The sequence below is a fragment of the Mesoplodon mirus genome (assembly GCF_964341445.2).
Source record: "Mesoplodon mirus genome assembly, chromosome: 6".
NCBI classification, from domain to species: domain Eukaryota; kingdom Metazoa; phylum Chordata; class Mammalia; order Artiodactyla; family Ziphiidae; genus Mesoplodon; species Mesoplodon mirus.
In genome coordinates, this window is record NC_138982.1 from 50460736 (window position 1) to 50484581 (window position 23846).

Sequence of the window (23846 nt, forward strand, 5' to 3'; positions counted from 1 at the left end):
ATGGTTTCGTCTAAACAAACTCATAAAGTATTTGAACATCTGACATTGTCACACACTCTACCTTGCATCTTCCCAAGTTAAAAAAAAAATTGCCTCGTAACTCAAATATACAGTTTCTAGCCATCAGACTCCTTTTTACTTGAGCCAAGGATTCAGAGGATACTTGATCTCAGGTGGTTGGTGACAATACTTTATATAAATAAAACTATGTAAACTTTGCCTTTCATTATATGCCACTTTATTTTTCCCCTCATTAGCAGTAATACTTTCTATATCAAGCAAGGTGTTAGTTGACGTTTGTCAGAAAGTTGTGTATGAAGGGCTACATGTCCCCTGGACTCTGCTGTTTTAATCTTTAACTGATTGTCACATGTCCAGTGGATAAATGAGCTGTCGATGGCCCAGATCTTTCTTGCGCCTGTACATCCTGTGGCTTACAAGAGCTCCCTGCACAAGTAATTGCCCAGAAGCCTTTATCCATGACAAAGATGAATGGGAACCCAGACCTGCCTACCTTCTAGGGATTTCCATGTCTTATCTATAATGTTGTTATCAATGAATTTATAAGCCTTTGCAGAAAAGGGATGAACAAAAGAATCCATCAGAGACTGATGGAGAAATGACAAGAACTGTAGTGTTGAGTTGGGATTCCTGAGGTTATCAAGGCCACAGGGGAGAGCCCAGAGGTAAGAGTATTGGGCTATACCTCCAGGGAATATCAGTCTCAGGAAGAGGAAAGATATATTCTAAGCTGTTGTGGCAGTGTGTAGATTCATATGAAAAAGAAAAATCCTCAAGTTATTTTAGCCATAATTTTTAAAAAGCTGGTTACAAGTCAATAAGTCACATAGATGCAGCTTAACGGTAAACAACTTTAACTTTCTGCATAGATTTTCTGGCTGAAGCACAAACTTTGGGTTGACTCTTGTCAGAAACAAAATTTCATAGACAAATTTTTCTCAAGCACTGTCATCAGTGTAATCTATGCATCATAGAGGCATAATATACCTGGCAAACAGAATGTTTATAGAGGCAGCAAGTTTTTTCTTTCCTTTTTATTAAAGTTAAAAGATTGCTGTTTTCTCTCACAAAGACATGAAATCATCATGTCCAGATCAGTGGTTATAAAGGAGTCATTAGCAGGTGTGCAATGCCAGGTGCACCAACCAGGTGCACCAGTGAGAAGGAAAAGGAGCCACTGGAGAGGCCAGTGATAAGCACTGGTTTTGATTTTGGCCTAACGCTTCTAACCCCCATCTGGTAGGGCCAACGCATATAACAACAAGAAATCATGTCAGGGCTTCCCTGGTGGCGCAGTGGTTGAGAGTCCGCCTGCCGATGCAGGGGACACGGGTTCGTGCCCCGATCCCGGAAGATCCCACATGCCGCGGAGCGGCTGGGCCCGCGAGCCATGGCCGCGGAGCCTGTGTGTCCGGAGCCTGTGCTCCGCAACGGGAGAGGCCACAGCAGTGAGAGGCCCGCGTACAGCAAAAAAAAAAAAAAAAAAAGAAATCATGTCAATAAGGATCAGAAGCAGGGCATCAAGTAACAGTTTGAGTTTTAATTAATTTATTTATTTTGGGGTGTGTTGGGTCTTCGTTTCTACGCGAGGGCTTTCTCTAGTTGTGGTGAGCGGGGGCCACTCACTGTCGTGGCCTCTCTTGTTGTGGAGCACAGGCTCCAGACGTGCAGGCTCAGTATTTGTGGCTCACAGGCCTAGTTGCTCCGCGGCATGTGGGATCTTCCCAGACCAGGGCTCGAACCCGTGTCCCCTGCATTGGCAGGCAGATTCTCAACCACTGCGCCACCAGGGAAACCCAACAGTTTGAGTTATAAAGAGATTATTTCTTATTTTTCTCAAGCTGCAAAAATATAGAATACATAGTTTGCCTTTTTATTAGTTTTTTGGGGAAAGGAGACTTTTTATGTGATAGTAGTGTTTATTTACCATTTGAGGATCCAAAATAATGGCAGTTCTCTCAGGCTCCTTACCTGTCTTACACCAGCAAGCACTCCAGAACTGCTCTTTGAGTGATGACAAGTAAAACTGCCAAATGGGAATGCTTTTAGTTTCACCTTGCCTTGGAAATAGCACCAATGCCACATAATGCCAAGAAATCTAGTAGATTGAAATATATATCATTTTTCAATCATCTTCAGCAGGCAGGAAACAATTTTTATATATCAGTCATTACATGATATACCACTGCATTTACAGCTTCAAGAGCCTAGTCTAGAGGAGATGAGAAAATGATTTTTGTAGAGACAAGAACCTTTCAGATGAAAGAATTGGACTCAGAATTTTCCTGTTAAGTAGGACATCATTTTTTGTTTGTTTTTTTCTTTGAGTGTGGTTTTGTTTGGTTTTGGAAGCGAGGGAGGGTTAAGAAGAGTGTATTTATTGTCCTCAAAGTAATGTGGAACATTGCTGAATCTGACATAACTGAAATTTCAAGTTTAATTTTTGTTTTCTGCCTAGTTAATCTCAATAAACCACCCAAGTACTGTACTATTCCTTAGAGCATATGTAACCCCTCTGAGTAGCCATTAGCCATCTTAGCCCTGCCTGAGTCTTGCTACTTTTGTTGGATGTACTAGAGGTAAATACTTACTGCATAGCCCAGAGTAAAGTGAAGCTATTTGCAGGAAACACTGATGATCAAAGAATATGAAATTAAGGACAATGATTAATATCAACGGGAACTGCCTATCACACCCTGTATTCATCTCAGAAAACTGAGTTGTTTGATCACTTGCTTTTGACTGAGAGCTATAAAAATCCCAGCCCTTTGATCAGAAATCCTCTTCCCTAATCTTAGTGATAGGACCTATCACTAACACTAGAAATGCAGTTCACTGATTTGCTTTTCAAATGAAAGTAATGATTTGCTGTAGGGTAACAAATCCTAAACTTTTAGTGCTCTTCTTTTGGAAGCTTACTAAACCAATGGTTTTGCTTTTTGAGTTTTAAAATTAAATTAAATTAAATAAACCTTGGAGGAAATAATCTGTAAAAATGTGATAGTATGTACTATATGTACTATACTTTACAAATAGTATATACTATATGTACTATACTTTCCCAATTAGACTTAGCCTTAAAATCAGAAGATAGATGGACAGATATGCAAAAAGCAAGTATAGTAAAATGTTAGTGGTAGAATCTAGGTAGTAAGTTTACAGATGCTCACTGTAAAATTCTTTTAACTTTGCTGTATGTTTGATTTCTTATGATAAAATATTGGAAAAGATATGTAAGAAGGTTCATACCTAATACTGAACTTGTGTTCTTGAGAAAACGTCATCGTACAATGACATAAGATTGAGCAACCTTAATGGATATTTATGTCGGAGAATTCTCATCTTTGAAAAACCTGGAAAATAGAAAATATTCTAAGAAGCTTTAAAACTCTTCAGGTTATTTTCTTATAGACCAAAAGCCACTCTAAAGATAGGAAAGGCAGCATTAAGGAGGGTCTGCAAGGCTATAGTGAAAATTATAATGTGCATCACTGCCATTTTATTGTTCAACTAGTAAGTAACTGGAATATCTATTTTCCCAATTACACTTAGCCTTAAAATCAAAAAATTACTAAATATCTGGTCATATGCATATGACTTAAAACATGGTTTAAAATGCATCAACATATTTGTTGTGCTTACATTTCTTTTTTCACCCAGCAATATACCTTTAGGACAGAGTTTGATTACCATATGTTACGTTTGCTCAAGCCTGGCCCGAAACTAAAAAATTACACCCTGTGGCTATTTTGTTTTTCCATAACATCACAGTTGGTAGGGGGAGAACACAACTGTGAATGTCTTTAAAAAAGAAAAAAATAGTTCTTGAGAAATGCCAAGTGTAATAAGCACCTCTGCAAATAATTCTCTGTAATGAATTTCCCCTTCAGAAGGTTAATTTCCTCCATCTATAAGAAAAATAAAAGATCTGCAAATTGTCCTTTTAATTGGTAAGATGATTACTTTCTATTTAAAAGGTCTGTCCAGGCTTATGTCCTAAATGGAGAAACTCTCAAGCTTTTATTCCAAGTCTTTGGGGAGAAACTCCTCCCTCATTTTCTGTTTTCTCCTTTCATTGTTTCTTTGGCTCCCACAGCAGTGGTGTTGGTAGATGTGCTGACACTGCGGATCTTTTAAAAAAAGAAGGGACATGGGACCAAAATGATATCAAAAACTGAAAGCTAATATTATAAGGGAGAGTGAAGAGGAAAGGGACGTATTAAATACAATAAACAAAACATCCACTTCACCATCCTACCACACTGGCCACAAGGGATAGAAGCAATAACTGTACCATGAAACTTACATTTAAAGAAAAAAAAAAAACTAGTATTTATCCCTCCAGAAACATATTAAAGGAAGGGTAAAGCCCTGACCCAGTCGCTTTTCTGCAAAGTAGACTTAAAATGAGTCTTTTCAATGGCAATTGTATGGATCTCTCAAGCAGTCATATTTTGTTTTCTTTCTTATTATTATTATAAAAGAAATTCATTCTTATTCCAAAAAGAACTGCCAAGTATAAAAAGAACACACAAATCATGCATAATTCCATCGCCCAGAGAAAAGGATTTTTAATATTTGGTATATATCCTTCTAGATTTTTCTTTTGTAAATATATACCACAAAATTGTAAATTTTAAAAGAGAAACATGCAGTTTTTCTCCAAAAGCACTTTGTTCTTACTTTCTTGCTTCATGAATTATTCCCCTTCACCCTCTGGTATCTACATTTTCACTTTCATTACTGCTCCTTCTTGAACTATGAACATACTCAATACCTTTACACAAGGAAAGGGGGGAAAACTATAACTTTCCCAGTATTCTCACTCTGTATTTTTTGGCTTTTCACTAGCATTCTTGCTCCTCTTTCCCTCTTGCTCTTTTTTTTTTAAGCTGTGGCCTAAGAACACTTAAGATGAGATCTACCACCTTAACAAATTTTCCCCTCTTTCCTTTGGAAAATAAGTCCTCTCTCACCCTTACCACCAATATATTCATTAATTTACTCTAATCTTGGTTCCACCTTCACTAATTCTTCTGTTCCTAACATCCTTGATGACTTCCAAAATGCCAAATACAGTGAAAGTGTGCAGTTCTTATTTAACCTTTCATCATGACACCGTCTATGACTTGTTTTCCTTGGACTGCATTCTGGTTCTCCTCCTATACCTATGGCCACTCCTATTCTGCCTCCTTCACTGGGTTCTTTTCTTTGGCACATTCTTTAAATTTAATGATTCTCCACGACTGCAGCCTTAGTCCTCTTGTCTTCTGACCCTACATTTTCTTTTTTAATGAGTTCGACCACTCCTACAATTTTAATTATCCCCATCAATCCATATGTCTTGCCCTATCTCTCTTCTAAAAATATAGATCCATATAACCAAGCGGCCAACTGGATCTTTCCACTTGGATGAACTTTCCACAGACACCTCAAACTCAGCACGTGTCTTCTTAGCACAGTATCTCCTTTGTGCTCCCCCCTCTCGCTGATATCCTATTCAACTGGTGGCAACACCATGTAACAGCTGTAACGGTGTAAATAACAGCAAAGACATTTCTAAAAATACATGATACAGACCTGACCACTGAAAGAAGTAATATTTGCATTTATTTTGACATCTATAGTCAATCATAAGTTGCATTTGGGACTAATTAATACAGTTAGTTCTAAAAAGGGCTGGTAGAGAATTTGATAATTAGGAGTCCATTGGTGACCGTCAAGACTGCAACTATAGTAAATTGCAACCTGATTGTGATTGGTTTAGAAGTGAAGAGAAAGGAAGGAACTATGGCTAGTGAGCACTGGGCCACTCTTTCAAGCTTGATGGTAAAGAGATAAGAGAGATTAAATGAACATCATTAGGGGAAAGCAGATGTGAGGAAGTCATCTTTTAGAACAGGAAAAACCGAGCAGTTTTGCAGGCTGCAGGAAGGAAGGTGGTCGTGAAGAAGGGATTGAAGGTAGGAAAAATAAGAAGATAGGAACTGAATACTGACAACCACAAAGGGTGTAGGAAGGTCTTTGCTTCTTTTGTGTATATTATTATTCTTCATTAACATTTGCTTAAATAAATTCAGGTCTACTATTTATCACATTGCAGTATTAAATAAGTAATAGTAATAATATTTTTTGTAATTTTATATGCAAACCTTTATATTTATTTTGACATCTATAGTTAGGCAAAAATTGTCATTGAGGCTAATTTGTACAATTAATTAAATCGTGTTCCTTTTCCTTTTCAAAACTTCCCTTATATATTCCATTCCTAGTGAGTATGATGAATCCTCTTAATTCAACCCATATACAACTAGTAGCTTTCAGTTAAAACTCTTACTTTTTCATAAACTCATAACTCTTATTCTAAAATGAACATTGGGTACTTCATTTGTCAGGTCTCTATCCCATCAAATTTTATTATTGTTTTGTTACTTACTTGCAAAATTTCCTTATATAATACATTCTATATCTGTGGCCATATATGGTTTTCCTGTACAGTTTCCAAGTTTTATGGTTTATTTAGTTCAAGTAAATAAACCCAGCTTTCTGTTTCACTTTTGTGGAGGTAGATAGAGTCAAGGAGAGCTGGTGGAACATTTACAGAGAGGAAAGATTACCAGTTAAGCTTGATGTTCCTAAGCAAACAACAGCTCTGATTCAGTGGTATTAAAACATTTGGCAGTACTAAAAAATAACTAGGTAGTTCTCCTCCAGTTACTCAGAAAGGATTCATAATGTGTGAGGGAGAGGGGAGATGCTGTGTTTGGAGTTTCAGAGACTGGACACTTATCCTGAGCTGAAAGCTTCTCACAGGGAGGGAGGCATTCTCAGCAAGTGATGACTATTTCATTCCTTTCCTCACTTCTCCCACCTCGAGGTCCTCACTATTTTAGCTCTACTGCACTGATGCTCCCTCCTCAGCTGCACTGTTTTAGCTCCACTGCACTGATGCTCCCTCCTCAACTGCACTGTTTTAGCTCCACTGCACTGACGCTCCCTCTCAGCTGCACATAGGGGAGCAGTGCACAAAATCGGCTCTCCACAGATAGTATGCTCAGGCTGAGGTGGACAGGGGCCTAACCTTACTGCCTCAGTTGAAATCCTCAGCCCCAGTGGCTGCCAGGGGAGGTGGGTGGAGCACAGGAAGTGACTACCCTCGGGCTTCTCCTCCCACAGAAGCCCTGCCTCCCCACGCTTGGACAGTGGGGAGGTTAGCTTTCTTTCTCCTTCTAGTTCACTCCTTTGGCTAATGTGAAAGACCACGCAGAAACTATGGAGTTGCTTTTTGTGCTTGACAAAGTGCAGAGATAGAAGACAGGGATTCCCTGCTGGGAGGAGGGAGGAGAGCTGAAGACCCCGGCCTGGGCTGGCTGATCTAAGCAGTCAAAGTGGGAAGCTGAGTGCTTGAAAGAGGATTATACTCGCACTAGAAATAAGCAGTAAGTGAGCGAATAACCATTATGGCTTAGAAAAGGCTTAATCCCCCTGGGTTATGGGGTAAGCTAGAAAATATTGCTTAACTCTAGAGTAAAACTGGAAGGCTTCTGACTCTGTGTACAGTTGTCTGCTGTTTGGAAAGTAGGGGCTTAAGAGCAAGTCCAGAGCTCTAAATGCCTCCTCCCACTCTTGGAAAATGCCAACTTCTACTTACAGTAGTTGGGGATATAATCTCCTTCCCTAGCCTCTTCCTGGTAAAATTTAATAATAAACCATATAGGGAGTTGGGATTAAATTGGAAAAGTGGAATCTGGTACTGGCAGAAATGACGATCTTGAATTACGTTCTGTGAATGCCGACATTGTTATATCTATTAGCAGTGATTTGCTAATCACAAGAAAGTCTGGGTCAGGACATTGAAAAGGGAGAATTGAAAGCTTTTATGACAGAGAAGCTGAGTAGTCCATATGCGTGAGATGAAATATAAAAATGTGTATAATTAATAATAGATGGAGGGTTTTTTTGAGAATTAAACTAGAACAGCAGTCAGGGAACATAACGATATAAGCTAGAAAAGGAGAAATTGTAGTTTCAATAATTTTTTGTGCAAACCCAAAATTTCACAATGTTTACAAAGTCAAGACAGTGATTCGGGGATACTTCGACTATTGTGATACACTATAAATACTGCTGCTGGGCAAGATCTGTGGTTCTCTGGTCAGCAAGTTCTGGCAATGAAGCCACTGCCGCTGGTGCAAAGAATTCTGGGATGTCTGACAGTGAAATGGATGGAAAGACCCACATTCCATCTCTACTTAATGTCCTTTTGTCCAGAAGTCGGGTCATGCACATGAGCTACTTGGTAAGTATACAGATCAATATTCAGAAAAGCATTTCTAAATGTTTTGCATTAGAGGGTCTCTGGACAATATCTTACGGCAACCAGTGTACTAAAGCAAAGTGGTAGGAAAGAAGTCCATCTTGATCAAAACCAACCTTGTTCTTTTTGTTTTCCATCAGTCCTGAAATGGAACCTCAAATGAGGACAAGAATAATAATAGAGAGAAATACTGTGGCCATCTGTTCTGTTCTAAGTGGTTAAACTCATTAATATATGAATGAGAATTCAGATTTTATTTATGCATCCTAATACTTGAAGATTCACAAAAATATCTTTATTACAGAAAAAAAAACCCACAAAAATAGGAGGTATGTTTATTGGGGAGGAAATATGGAAATCTGCTTTTGAAATGTTATAGGAGAAAAAACAGACAAGAATCGTTTCCCACAGTATAAAGAAGATTTATGTCATGTTCGCTGAAGGATGTAATTCTTCCCCTAATGAGATGAGGATCCTAATATGGCACAGTAGATGCAAATGTAAGAAATATTTTTAATTCCCTTAATTCTAGTTGATATAATTAATACCGAGAGCAAGAATTGCTTTCTTTAAAAATAATAACCTTGGATTACAGCTAATTATGTAATGAATTTCTTTTCTTTTTCTTACTGGTCCTCTATGAAGGTACTATGTTTCTGAAATTATGAAGAAGCAACTGTCATTCCTGGTATTTCCTTTAACCATTGCACTGGGAGAAAGAAAAAGAAAAGACTCAGACATATTATCTTTCTCCTGTAACACAACAGTAAAATGGTTGTAATGATCTATGTCCTTTTCTAACTTATAAAGTTATGAACTTTTGCTATGGGGAAGATAGATGCGGGAAAATGCCAATAAAGTACATTTTTTAAAATGGTCCGTACCCTACCAACTTTTCAAACTACTTAATTTTGAAAATTACTTTACTTATCTTTTTAAAATTATTTCTGAGTTGTTTTTCCAATGTTAGTTTTCATCAGATTTATAAGCAAATACAGAAAATCTGAAGATTCGTAATGTGAGTGGTGTTATTCTTGCTTAGTCTTAAAAATATATAAAGGATTAAAATAAAACATTTAATAGTTGAAATCTTAAGCATAATATAATCACTAAATGCAGTTTCAGTCTTTAAGAAAAATGTGCTGGGACTCTTTAAGGAGTTGCTTATTTATCTCGAATTATTAAAGAATCTTTTCTAAAAATATAGGATTGAAAAAAGAAAAGAAGCATAACAATATTCAGAGAAGGATTAAAAGTATAATTTGGATGGGAGAGGCTAAGCAGAAGCCAGCAGTTTAATAAAGATATTTTCTGTTGTCCATGAGAGATTGACGTAAAGACTGATGTATTATGACTGGTGTACAATGCTAAGAAAAGACTTTTATCTTTAAAAAGTATTAAGTGGGAATTAACATTATTAATGGAAAGAAACTAAATGATCATTTAAAATTATTCTTTCACAAGAAAAGTAAAGAAAAAGGATATGGAAAACTAAGCAGTGATGAAGACCTGAAAATAATTGTTGATCAAAAGCAGGTAAGTGAATGCTTACATACATTTTCTAATGTTGCATTGTAGATTTTTGACAACCGAAGCCCTTTGAGCTTTCAGCCCTGCCCTGGAAGCTATATTAGCTTAGCTCGTCTAACTGAGGCCTGCATAATAAGATAGATTTTGAAAGCAGCTAAGCGTCCCCGTCTAACGCCTCTGATTCACTGATTTCTGCATGATGTCAACATGTATGTCCTGTATGTAAGAATGATGAAAAATAAAGCAGAGCAAGATAAGAGAATTTTTGGAAATTAAAAGCCCCACTTGAAAAATGAAATCAGTACAATGATAATTTGTTGGAAAAAAATATTTAAATAAGAACCAGAAAGTAAATTATTTTGAAAATGAGAAATGCTACTATTAGTGTAAAACAATGAATATAATTTAAGAGGACAGGGATATAAGACTTTAAAAAACTGAGAAGTTTAAATGTATTGCCCAATTTACTTTCTCAGATTGTCTGCAGTAAATGTAGAGACTTTTTTTAAAAAACAAACAAAAAAAGAAGCTATTTAATATTCTTTAATACTGCCTGTGATTTGAGAAACATATAGCTTATATTTCATATGGGCCCATAAGGTGAAATGAAAACTGCTTAATATACCATAGACAATGACAGGTAATGGAAGGTATCCAGCTCGTGCCACTGAATTGGCATTAGCCCTTAACGTCTTTGTTAATTATCAGGGAGACAAGATAACTGCAAATCTATTTCATGTGTAAGTGGCTCTGATTCTGATGTAAGCTCAGATGGAGATAGAGAAATAATTCAAAGGAATCTGAGCAGATGAAGAAGTTAGAAAGAAGGCAGTCAGCAAGTTACAGAAAGCCAAGTTGAATTTAGACAGTTTCCTAATGATGCAGTCTGTTTTGCATCATGGTGATTGCATTGAAGGAGCCATTGTATCTATTTCTGAAAAAAGGAAAAATGACCATCAGAAGATAGCAACCAGAAACAATTAACTTACCAACTGGCTTATTAGGCCTGGAATAATTAAGGTAACTGAAGTGGTCTTCTGGGGAAAACTGAACAAAGCATCTCCCCAGGAGGTGCAGAATATGTCCATACTACAGGGTTCACCCAAACTACCTTCAAGTTTTTCTTGCCTTATCTTCACTCTCCTGCTCCTGAGTAAACCAGGGTAGAAGAGTGTTGGATACGGCCCTATGTTTCTACTCAGCGCCTAATTGTCAGTTCCGTTAATAAGATAAGTGGGACTGGAGCCTGAGTGCTTGCTGGGCTATTAGCTATCATTTTAACTATGCCAGATTAATTACTTGGGGTGTGTGGTCTCCATCTCCCATAGATGCTGCGCTGTAGACTAGCATTCTGATGAAAGGACTGGACCTCCCTGGCAAATGAACTAGTAAAATACAATTGAGTATATTATGAGAACATATATACCTATAAATTTCTCTATTAAAATGAAAAGTTTTATTTCTTCTTTAATCATGTAGAAGTTAAATTCCTACTCTTTTTGTACTTCTTTACTATCATTCTACCCGCAAAGCTGCTTTTGTTTTCTTTCTTTGTTTTCTTTAGTTTTTCCTAAAGCTTCTTTTTGTTTTAAGTGAATTTGAGGATTCAGAAAAGGGAGTCAGGGGCCTCCCTGGTGGCGCAGTGGTTGAGAGTCCGCCTGCCGATGCAGGGGATACGGGTTCGTGCCCCGGTCTGGGAGGATCCCATATGCCGCAGAGCGGCTGGGCCCGAGAGCCACGGCCGCTGGGCCTGCGCATCCGGAGCCTGTGCTCCGCAACGGGAGAGGCCACAACAGTGAGAGGCCCGCATACCGCAAAAAGAAAAAAAAAAAAAAAAGAAAAGGGAGTCATTGTTCTTACCTGGATCAAATGAGGGAGGATTCAGTTTCTCAGTCACTGTTGTCTCTGTAGTTATCATGTTTCCTCCAGTGCCGTTGGACCAGTTGGCACCAGTTGGCAGTGACCCAGCTTTGCTGAGTCATTCATGTCAAAACATGTCTCAAAAGATGAGTAATTATGAATATGAGTTGGCTTTGGTGTTTGCTGTTGGCAGTAAGAGTAGTCCTTCCTTTTGGGGAAGGTTTATTTGGTGTTGATGTAATGAACAAATCCTAGGTAGAAACAATGAAAGCGTTGACACCTCGAAGTAAAATATTTGGGAAAACACTCTAATTAGTCTTTATAACACTACAAAAAAATTCTTCCTAAGTTTAAGAGATCAAGTTTAAAAGTATATGTCTGTTTATGTGTGGATGTGGTAAAACACTTTTTTCTAATAGTGTTTCATCTCACAGTTGTTATATATATTTTGGCAGGGGGGAAGGAATCTTTATGTTCAATTTAGTCTTCCTGTGTCTTTTCAGAAACATGGTAGAAATTTGTTAGTCAATCTTCATATAATTGCAAAAAGCTTTAAATAAAATAGTTGGCGTGCTGTGAAGGGCAGAAGTCTACTAAGCTCATTTAATCTGTCATTCAGAAGCTGTCGCTCTACAAATGCTGTGCAAGCTATATGCCGTTTTATCAGTCATGTGATTTGCCAGTCTTGTACTTCCACAGAAAGCCCACAATTTTGCTTATGTAAGCAAATTAATAGCAGAAACAGCCCAGAGTATGAGGATTTTGTTCACTCTGGCTGACCACATTCAAGGGGGTAAAAGGTGATTTCTGTGTTATTTCTACATAAGAAAAAGTAATTTTGGAACTGTGTTAGGTTTTCTTCTAAAAGGCATTATTGTGCTTCTCTTTTTGTGAAATTTTAGTGGGAAGATTTATTTGAGATACACATGAAAACATTCCAGAGAATTCTTAGATTAGTGTTGATGTCCTAAAGTAATAGGAGCTGCCATATAATATGTAATCACACACCCACACACTTCTATAGTCATTTAAATATAAATGTATCACATTGGCATTGAAGTCCATATTCTCCAAAAATCCATAGAGTTTTCAAATTTCAAGCATAGGAAAGTAATCTAAGGAAACATTAGATAAAAATCTTTATACCTCTAAAACCCAGACATTTGATATAAATATATACAGATGTTTCATTATGTGTATAATTATATAACATATATAATAGACATATATACAGTTATTATATACATATAATTATAATAAAATACATAAAATTAGTTCTATATTTGGCTTTCTAGAATAAATACATATTTAAAAGAAATTTTAAATATGTATTTTGGATTATTCTTATTATTTATTAAAATATTCTTTCCTGAGTGGAAGGGGGTGCGTCTTGTTTAGGAATAGATTTCATGTACAAATGAATTTTCTTTGAAGTTGCTGAGATATCAGGGGTGGGAGTGGGGGAGTAGATGGTCAAGTACCTTGAGTAAGTGATTAAAAACATTAGCCACTTTGAATAAATAATAAATTAATTATATTTTATTTATTTATTTATTTTACATCTTTATTGGAGTATAATTGCTTTACAATGGTGTGCCAGTTTCTGCTTCACAACAAAGTGAATCAATTATACATATACATATGTTCCCATATCTCATCCCTCTTATGTCTCCCTCCCCCCACCCCCCATCCCACCCCTCTAGGTGGTCACAAAGCACCAAGCTGATCTCCCTGTGCTATGCAGCTGCTTCCCACTAGCTATCCATTCCACGCTTGGTAGTGTATATATGTCCATGCCACCCTCCCGCCCTGTCACAGCTTACCCCTCCCCCTCCCCATATCCCCAAGTCCATTCCCCAGCAGGTCCATGTCTTCATTCCCATCCTACCCCCAGGTTCTTCATGACATTTTTTTTAATTCCATATATATGTGTTAGCATACGGTATTTGTCTTTCTCTTTCTGACTTACTTCACTCTGTATGACAGACTCTAGGTCCATCCACCTCATTACAAATAGCTCAATTTCGTTTCTTTTTATGGCTGAGTAATATTCCATTGTATATATGTGCCACATCTTCTTGATCCATTCATCCGATGATGGACACTTAGGTTGTTTCCATCTCCTGGCTATTGTAAATAGAGCTGCAATGAACATTTTGCTACATGACTTTTTGAATTATGGTTTTCTCAGGGTATATGCCCAGTAGTGCAATTGCTGGGTCATATGGTAGTTCTATTTGTACTTTTTAAAGGAACCTCCATACTGTTCTCCATAGTGGCTGTACCAATTCACATTCCCACCAGCAGTGCAAGAGTGTTCCCTTTTCTCCACACCCTCTCCAGCATTTATTGTTTCTAGATTTCTTGATGATGGCCATTCTGATTGGTGTGAGATGATATCTCATTGTAGTTTTGATTTGCATTTCTCTAATGATTAATGATGTTGAGCATTCTTTCATTGTTTGTTGGCAATCTGTATATCTTCTTTGGAGAAATGTCTATTTAGGTCTTCTGCTCATTTTTGGATTGGGTTGTTTGTTTCTTTGTTATTGAGCTGCATGAGCTGCTTGTAAACTTTGGAGATTAATCCTTTGTCAGTTGCTTCATTTGCAAATATTTTCTCCCATTCTGAGGGTTGTCTTTTGGTCTTGTTCATGGTTTCCTTTGCTGTGCAAAAGCTTTGAAGTTTCATTAGTTTTTGTTTATTTTTGTTTTTATTTCCATTTCTCTAGGAGGTGGGTCCAAAAGGATCTTGCTGTGATTTATGTCATAGAGTGTTCTGCCTATGTTTTCCTCTAAGAGTTTGATAGTTTCTGGCCTTACATTTAGGTCTTTAATCCATTTTGAGCTTATTTTTGTGTATGGTGTTAGGGAGTGATCTAATCTCATACTTTTACATGTAGCTGTCCAGTTTTCCCAGCACCACTTATTGAAGAGGCTGTCCTTTCTCCACTGTACATTCCTGCCTCCTTTATCAAAGATAAGGTGACCGTATGTGTGTGGATTTATCTCTGGACTTTCTATCCTGTTCCATTGATCTATATTTCTGTTTTTGTACCAGTACCATACTGTCTTGATTACTGTAGCTTTGTAGTTAGTTCTATTTTAAATTACTATTTTTAATTAGAATAGAGTCAATTTAACTCAAGGTTTGTGATATGTTTACAAAGATAGCTTTTTTTCTAAAATGTTTTCAAATTCCAAGCAGACTTAAAGGAGGTAACCAAGACTGACACAAAATTATAGAATATTATCACTATAAAGGGGATACACTTGTAGGTTCAAGCATTTCAAAATAGTTTTCACAGTATGTCGTAGATTGAGTTGATTGTAGGACCCAGAGTTGCAGCTGCATATCTTTCAGTGCAATAAGGTGGGGAAATGTCAAATGTCAACCCATGACAAAGGGAACAAGTGTACATGGATGAGAACCATGGTTCTCAAGTTTTAGCAGCCTCAAAATCCTCTAGAGGGCCTCTCAGAACACAGATTGCTGGGCCCCACCCCACCCCCAGGGTTTCTGATTCTGCAGGTCGAGAGGTAGGGCCTAAGAATTTGGATTTCTAACTCCTCAGTTCCCACTGCTGGTCCCAGACCATACTTTGAGAATAGCTGGGTCAAAGGAAATAACTCTTGCAGTTCTAAAGAGAAAAAGCATATGTATGACCTGTGATAAATTTGACATTCTTCAACTGGGCATTACCTGGAAACCTAAAAACTAGAATTCATAGACATCCAGTATAATGATGCTGAAAACAAGAAAATCTTGGACATTTACAACTAAAGGTGCCTTAAAGACCCAGGTTTGCATCTGACTGAATTCTACTTAGTAGCCTTGTGTTCTTGTGGTAGTCTTGTGATTTGAGGTATTTCCTTATTTGTAAAATACTACTCTTCTCTTCCCAGCTCTTAGAGTTTCTCTAAGAAGATGAATTTATAACCATTATGCCATTTTAAGTAGCTAGTCATCACCACCTATTAGTTTGCTTGGCCTGCCATACAAAATATCATAGACTGGGTGGCTTAAACAACACAGATTTCTTTCTCACAGCTCTGGCAGCTAGAAAGTCCAAGATAAACAGGCTGGCATGGTTGGTTTCTGGCGAAGGCTCTCTTCCTGACTTGTAGATAACCAACTTCTCATTTTATCCTCACATCCTCATATGGCAGAGAGAGAGGGAGAGAGAGAGTGCTCTGGTGTCTCTTCCTCTTTTTAGGGCCCCATTCTTAAGGTGTCATTTAACCATTATCACCTCCTTACAGACCTGTCTCCAAATACAGCCACATTAAGGGTTAGGGCTTCAACATATGAATTTGGAGGGGACACAAACATTCAATCCATAACACCACCACACAACCCCAATTCAGCAAACAGGAACATTGAGATCTAGAAAGGTGAATCGAGTTTCCCTCGAGTCCCTGCTTAGGTACACAGAGAGGACTGGAAGCCAGCCTTCCTTCCTGATGTGCAATCCAATACACCATCTAGCATCCTATATAGCTCTCTGCGGTCGCCCATTACTGGTCATCCCATAGGTGGGCATTAAGAAGCTGTTTTGCTTCAGTGCTCTAATTATATAAAATAACCATCTACTAGGAAGTATCATAATTGGCCAGTATTTATTTATTGAACCCTCACAGGGATAATCTTCTCCACAAACACTCCTTAACAGTTTACTTCCCTCTTGGCCCCTATAGCTTATTAGGAGAGAAAAGTCCTTCAAAACAAATGTGCACAAAATTAGAACTGAAGGGTGGTTGTTGCCATCCACTCACCCTTCCCATCTCTACACAGCCTCCTCCAAGAGGGCCTTGACCAGACGTGAGAAGCACCATGGGGAGAGACAACACATACCTTTCTTAGCCCAAAACACTTGTGAGAGTCTCCTTTTAAATTTGTAGGAGAAGCCCGAGCAGAAAGCAATGGAAACTAGAATTTCTGTGATTTTTCTCTAAAGAAAAAGAAGAGACAAAGTATCGCCACCCCCTTGTGTTTCCAGTAGCACGTAAGCATTTGAGTAGGATTGTAATTTTATCCTAGTGGTCATTGTGGGAATGTATCCTAAAGAGGAAAATATAGGCCAACATGAAAGAAAAATGGAAGAATGAGAAAAACAGATTAACAGGAAAAGATACTGAGCTTCCTTCTGCTAACAGTTAGTGTGGTCATACCACCATCTAAGCAGCTGACCTGATTCTCGGACTCATAAATAGTAAAAGGAATGGGGGTGATATGTGTCACTGCCTTGTTGTACTCAGCACCATCTGGCCAGTGCTTTTTTTTGCCATATCAATATGGTGACTTAATTTAAATATAAGTCAGATCCCATTTACCTCTGAGAAGGCTTATAAAGCATGAGACCCTGTCTCTTGGCATCATGTATAACACTCTCCCTGGGTACCTTCTTGGAACCGCATATTGGTCACCAAGAACAGAAACCCCCTTTAGACTTGCAGAAAAGAAACAAGCTGGGCAGCCTGGAGATTCTGAAGCAGCATACTGTGAGACTCTGGAAGGACCAAGCACATTATGCCATTGTGGTTGCCCCCATTATGCTCACAGCAGACATAGGCTCATTAGCATGTTCCTCAGAAAGATTGATAGATGAGAAATGGTTCAATGAAAATAAGCCATATTTAGGTGTGATGATAGAGGCCGAAGCTTTTCAAATTTGCTATCTATCTGAAATCAGCATTGGAGTAAACAAAGATTCACTACTGTAGTCCAATAAATGCCATCTTGTCAGCAAAGCTATTTATCATCAACAAATGTACAAGGCAAGGGGAAAGTTTTGCACAAGGTTAAATAGAAAAATTACGGGGATAAAAGCATTTTTACCCATCTTTTATTCCTAAATATTACCTGTTTGTGTCAAGTAATATGAAAATAGTTCTGAGTTACTGGTAATTGAGAAGGGGGTGAGGGGTGGAAATCATAGTAATGCAAAATATCTTACTTTATTTATCCTTGTAAACTCACAATGCTGAAAGGTTTTTTTGGTTTTTTGACTTGATGCATTTCAATTTAGTATACTGATACCCCTAGGCATCACCTCTGACTCTAAGAAAAACAAAAAGGGCAGACCTAATATCTTAATTTCAGAGTCTTCTGACACATTACTGAGATCTGAAGATAGAAGGCCAGGAAATGTAGAGGGTCGCTCTTCATAGAGTGACACAGGGGCAGGCAGGAGACACCTGAAATGAATGAGGTAGGAGGCCATCGTTCTAGTTTCTAGTCTTGGCTGTGCCACTTACTAAGCAGAAGACCTTGGAGTGAGCAATTTAAGTTCTCTGAGTTTCTGTTTCTTCATCTGTAAAGTGGAATAATACCATCTGGCTCAGATGTCTGTTGTGAGGTTCAAATGGGGATGCACCCCTAGAGAGCCTTGTGTCCAGCTCAGCCTCCTTTGGTCAGAACCAAGTCTAGAATCCAGGACCGCTGCTATTTTGTCTCATGCTCTTTCCATCAGCAGCTCACACTTCCTGAATGTTGAGTTGGTTGTTGCATCACATTTTCACTTTGCTTATTCCCACTGTTTTCCTAGTAAGCAGTTTGCGTGCCTTCTGCAAGATAGTGTCAGTTACTCTAGTCTGGTGCCTTTTCGGGGCTCCTGGCTCCTCTGCCACCGCTCATGTTGGCCATTGTGAATATAGCAAAGTTGTTACACAGTGGTTAAGAGGGAGGCGTTCACAGTCAGGAATCTGAATGAAAACTGGCTACAGCCATGTAGTAGCTATATTACCTTGGGAAAATTAACCAGCCTCTCTGAGCCTCAGGCTGCTCTGCTATAAAATGAGGAAAATTCTATCTACTTCATAAAGTAGTTGTTAGGATAAATAAGTTGCTGTAAACAAAGGCTTAGCAAAGTGCATGGCATGAAATAAGTGCTTTATAAATATCAGGTACTGGGGTGGGTGAGTGGTGGGAGTTGATGGTAAAAGCCTTAGATTTAGTAGGTATAGAATCCCCTTGGATTTCTTCAGGACTGAGTTATAATTCTAAACAATAAAGTCTATTCTGAGGTCATAGATACAAATGTCTCCTTGGGTCAACCAAGTACAGAAATAAGGGGAACAGACTGTGTGTAAGAAAAATAGGGAGAGAGGAGGACAGTGGCTAATGTCACAAGCTGGCCCCTCTAGAAGGAGCAGCACCTACCAGCCCCAGCTAATTGCCATCTTGTTGAAAAATGGGCTCAGGATCACCACATATACTAATTTTTCAAGAGAAGCAATTAATCTGCTGCTTTTTAAATGTTTAAAACCAGTTTTTAAATTTTATAGCAATGTGTAGTCAAACAAAATAGTGTGGTTCTGTATACAGCCCTGGGGTTCCAGCTTGTGACCTGTTACACTCATGAGGCTCTAAGATCAAAGGAGAGTAGGATGCCGACATGGGCCCAAGTGGGCCTCTGCTCTCCCCGTTTCTCTCCGGCTTTACACTCTCTCCCTTGAAAACTAACCTAACCTAGTTGTCGATCTGATTAAAACAATAGACATTAAGATATAATTGTCAGGGCTTCCCTGGTGGCACAGTCGTTAAGAATCCGCCTGCCAATGCAGGGGACATGGGTTCAAGCCCTGGTCCGGGAAGATCCCACATGCCACGGAGCAACTAAGCCCGTGAGCCACAACTACTGAAACCCACGCACCTAGAGCCCGTGCTATGAAACAAGAGAAGCCACCACAGTGAGAAGCCCACGCACCGCAACAAAGAGTAGCCCCTGCTCACCACAACTAGAGGAAGCCCGCGCGCAGCAACAAAGACCCAACGCAGCCAAAAATAAATAAATTAAATAAATTAATAAATAAAAAGATATAATTGTCAGATTGTCTTCAGTTCCCCGGAGGTTCAAGTACCTCAAAAGGGAACTTGTTACCTAAAATGTAAAAAATCCCCATTTGATAAAATGAGTAGGTCAGATATTTGTAAGTGGAAAGTATTGCTGATATTTCCTATTCAGGACTTTTACTACCTCCTAGTCTTACCAACTTAGCTTAGCAACTCAGAGAGTAAACAAGGTACCCGCCTTGCAGAGTAGCAAGTACCCAGCTTTCCTCCACCAGTCCCTCTTCCCCAGTTTTGCAAACAGTAATGCAGACCACAGGGCTCAGTGAAAAACTGTAACCACTGAAAAAGAGAGACCATGAGTTACCACTTCAAAGTTCAACAAATATCTTAGATGCCATTATATATCTTTATTTTAAGATATTAATGTACAGCCTATGTTCATTAGATGCAGCATAAAAAACTGGACTTTCAGGCTGGAAAAATATATAGATGTAAGTAATTTTCAAATAACCCATTTTTTTAATCTAATGGGGAAAAGTGCTGGCAGCATGTTTAGTCACTGAGAAAAATAAATGCAAAATTGAAATGACGTGAGCTGACATGCTGAATGTAAAAATGATGTAATATATGAAAATAACAGGCCAGGACAGTAATGCTTAAACTCAGCCATTTGGAACACAACTTGAGAAGAAACCATTCAGCCTTTCACTGCGGAAGGTTTGTTGTGCTTTTACTGGTTTTGTGTTTGGGGAATTTGTTTTGTTTTGTTGGTGCTAGTGTTGTTTTAAGTAGATTCATCTGGTCAGTCTGAGAACTGTAGACATTAGAGCTGGAAGGAATTTCAGAAGATAATCTAATCCAGTGGTTTTAAAACTGTGCTCTGTGGACCCCGTTCCCAGCCACTTTGAACAGAGGAGGGGGTTCATGCACGTTGTGTCACCCCTTAGAGAGTAAGTTGGCCCCAGGTGCGCAGACAAGCTTTGGGTGATGAAAGGGCGCTGCTGCTAAGAAGTTTGATTATATTGGTTCTACTTCAACCAGAATAAGTTGAGTCTTAGATAGGGAAGTAGCTTGACTGTGTCACTAGGTTATTTTATATCACAGGGACTATTAGAATTCGGGTCTGCAGCCTCTCGTCCTGGCTTCATTCATCTATCCCTATACTGCCTTCCTAAATTAAACTGCTCCTTAGCCTTTCTTCCAAACTCCCTCATGCTGGTAAGCTAGGCATACCAGTCAATCCAGAGAAATCGCTTGAGAGGAGTGTGTCTTTCAAGTGCACAGCTAACTCTATTAAATTTGTCTGATAAGCTTTCATGAAAGGATGTTTATATGAGATGCTTCCTACTTCATAACGAGGTTCTCACAAACTTTGTGACAACTTCCCAGTTTTAAAAGTGGAATTTGAATCTCCTAAGATCCCCCTAATGAGCTTAGCAGAGTGTTTCCTCCACGTTGAAGCAGAGGGTTTTTCCACAACTCATTTCCCAGGTCTTCTCCACCTGGATCAACTTATCATCGCCCTTTCAATTGTCCTTGGGGATTGTGATCCAGGCCCACAGTTCAGCATCTAGCTGCCTAGTCGGTCCATTCTGAATGGGTTGCCAGCGCTTTGTCTAATGAACCTTGCCTGTGACTCTCACTGGTTACTGATTCCATCAGTGTCTATTGTCATAAGGGTTTCGAAAAACAGTTGTGGGTGGAAATATTTACACTGAAAAGATTTATGTTTCAAATTCAAAATCTGATAAATAAAAATGACTAAGGAACAGAAAGACCATACAAATGTTTTTTTCTTTTTCTGATACTTAAACAGCAGAGAGAGTTTAGAGAGTAGACTTCCCTTCCTTCTCTTCTGACTTTGGACCTAGTTGCCTGTGCTCTGCCATTGCCCTGACCTTGTCATTCCTGTGGTTGTGCTTTTATTTCTCTCCCATCCAGACTTTGCAGTACATGTCTTTTCCTTTCTGCTCAGCCCCACTCTCTGATCCCCGCCTTTGGAATGTGTCTCTTATTCTGGCACTGCATCTATAAGGTTTGACAGAAACACAGTTCTTGCAAACCTGCTTTTTTTTTTTTTAATGCTCCATTGCTTCCTTCTCTTTCTTCAAAACAACTCTATAATTCTGTCATTTCCATTTTTAGTCATTAATTTTTCACATGGTCTACCTCCAGACAGGGTGAGTACCACTTCCTTCCTGTCTTGTGATCTACGAAAAACACATGCACACACAAATCATCATTCAATACAATTGTTATTTATTCCTCATCATAGTATTTTTTGGCCAAATGATCTCATTCTTGAAATATATGAATAAGTGACTTATTAAAGAAATGGTGAGAGAATGTACCATCTCGGCTTTGTGCTAGAGGTTCTGAATAGAAAAAAAAATGTTCATTCATCACTCTTTTCTAACTAAATTATCTCATTTGTATAATTAGTGAATAATTAATGAATTCTTGTAGAAAAACACTAAGCATGGAAGTGGTTTTCTTCCAGTCAAAGGTTGTCCGATTATCACTTCCCTACACTCTCAGCTTTTATCTTTAAACTTTAAATGTGTCCCCAAAATTGACCCATTAATTTCTGTGAACTATGGGAATACCTTCTGAAAAAGAAATGAGTGATGGTGCATCAGCTGATGGATTTTTTAAATCAAGTTGTTTAGTATGGAATAAAACAAATTGAAGCTCACAAACAGGCTTAGTTATTCTTAAACTTTTAAGCTAAAGATATAAAACCTTAGGAACTTTGCATTTTAAATAAATGGAAGAAATTTGTCTTTCACTAAATGAATGAGCAATCTTACCCTTTCATCCAAACTCCAAGGAACTTGATTTAAAATCCTTCCATTGTGGTTTTATGAACCACAGTAGCCGTACAAGACATGCATGGACCCCAACACTGCTTGGGTGACAGGTGACAGACACTCAAGACACAGGGAGAAGTGATGCTTCTCTCTGCCTCCCACAATTTACGCAGACTCCTCAGTTGGGCTTGCAGGCCATGGATGGTCCAGTCCCTGACTACCCTCTTATCCTCCTCCATACCCCATTCATACTGAACAACTTGAAGCACCCCAAGTGTGTAACATTCTTCCTCCCTTTTTGCCTTTGTCCTCTGCATGTATATACATATACGATACACATCACAAAATCTTCTGATATATCCCCTAAGAGTGGAAGGATATAGATGGAGGGAAGGAGCCCTTCTCATGGTTCTGCTAGAGACTTTCGCCTTTGAGAATCCAAATGCTAGGAGAGGAGAAAGAGAATGAACAAACCCCTCTTGGCTCTGCAGACAGACTTCCTAAACCCCAGAGATGTGGGGTCGGGGGGAGTGAGAAGTGTAAAAAAGAAAACAAAAGTGAAGCCTATTCCTAAAAAGGATAAGGAGCAAATAGGAAAACAGAAAAATCTGAGAACCTATTGTTTATAGAAGTTTGGTATGTAAACAATTTTGCTATGTGTCTTCTGGGGTTTGGTTGTGGGGGAAATATTTAGTTACATTTAGCACATTTACACCTTTTGTTGTTCTAAAAAAAACTGGGGCTTGATTCTGCCCTGTTCCCAAGATGCTTCCTCTCATGTGATACAGGAGGGAGAGCAGTGGAAAACCCAGCAGAACCAGTTCAGGGGATGCTGGCAACATTTAGCTGCCAGTGTTCAGGAGGGACAACCAAGCAGGGAATCATATGTTTAAAAACTGGTTCTAAGATAGACTATGTGAGCAAAATTAAATTGTCTTCCTCTTAATTATGAGGTAACTTAAATTCCAAAAGATACATGGGATGCTGCTTTTGAAAAAAAAATAGCGTTATTTTGATGGAAATGATCTAACTTCCTACTTCATTCATTTACTTTACAGCAACTTCTTAACAGCCTATTTCTCGCTAGGTATTTGTCAGGTGCTGGGACACAGAAATGACATAAACATAGGCATGGCCTTTAAGAAGCCAACAGTACAGCATGGGGCTTCAGTCAATAGGCAGTTATGGTGCAGGTGCTGCAGCAGATTTGGGACTGAGGACTTCAGGGACTACTTAGGACCCTCAGGCCTCTACGATGTGTATCATTTCTCTAGTCATGGTCCTGAAAGGATTACAGAGTCTTCCTAGTGTTCAGTGTACTCCCAGGACAAGACATGGTTTGGGGGAACAATGACCAAATATGTTTTTTAGAGCCTGGCTGTTCAAAGAGAGGTCCATGGACCAGCAGCATCAGCATCACCTGCATTTTGTTAGAAATTCATACTCTGAATCCCAGACCGAATCAGTCTGTAAGGTTGGGGCCCAGGAATTAGTTTTAACAAGCTTCCAGGGA

The 23846-nt window shown here is 38.7% G+C and overlaps 1 protein-coding gene across 7 annotated transcripts in view; it reads left to right on the forward strand.

Annotated features, from left to right (window-relative positions):
* Nucleotides 1-8212: 8212 nt before the first annotated feature.
* Nucleotides 8213-23846, forward strand: part of PEX5L (peroxisomal biogenesis factor 5 like) — a gene marked incomplete at its 5' end in the record, with an annotated part of 189064 nt that continues 173430 nt past the window's right edge. For 4 of the 7 annotated variants that reach the window (XM_082625593.1, XM_082625592.1, XM_082625595.1 and 1 more), the window contains 2 exons: nt 8213-8320; nt 9803-9874. In XM_082625593.1, the coding sequence (XP_082481719.1) occupies nt 8228-8320; nt 9803-9874 (165 nt within the window). The remainder of the gene's footprint in view (nt 8321-9802; nt 9875-23846) is intronic. The other 3 variants (XM_082625589.1, XM_082625590.1, XM_082625591.1) reach the window with 1 other exon arrangement.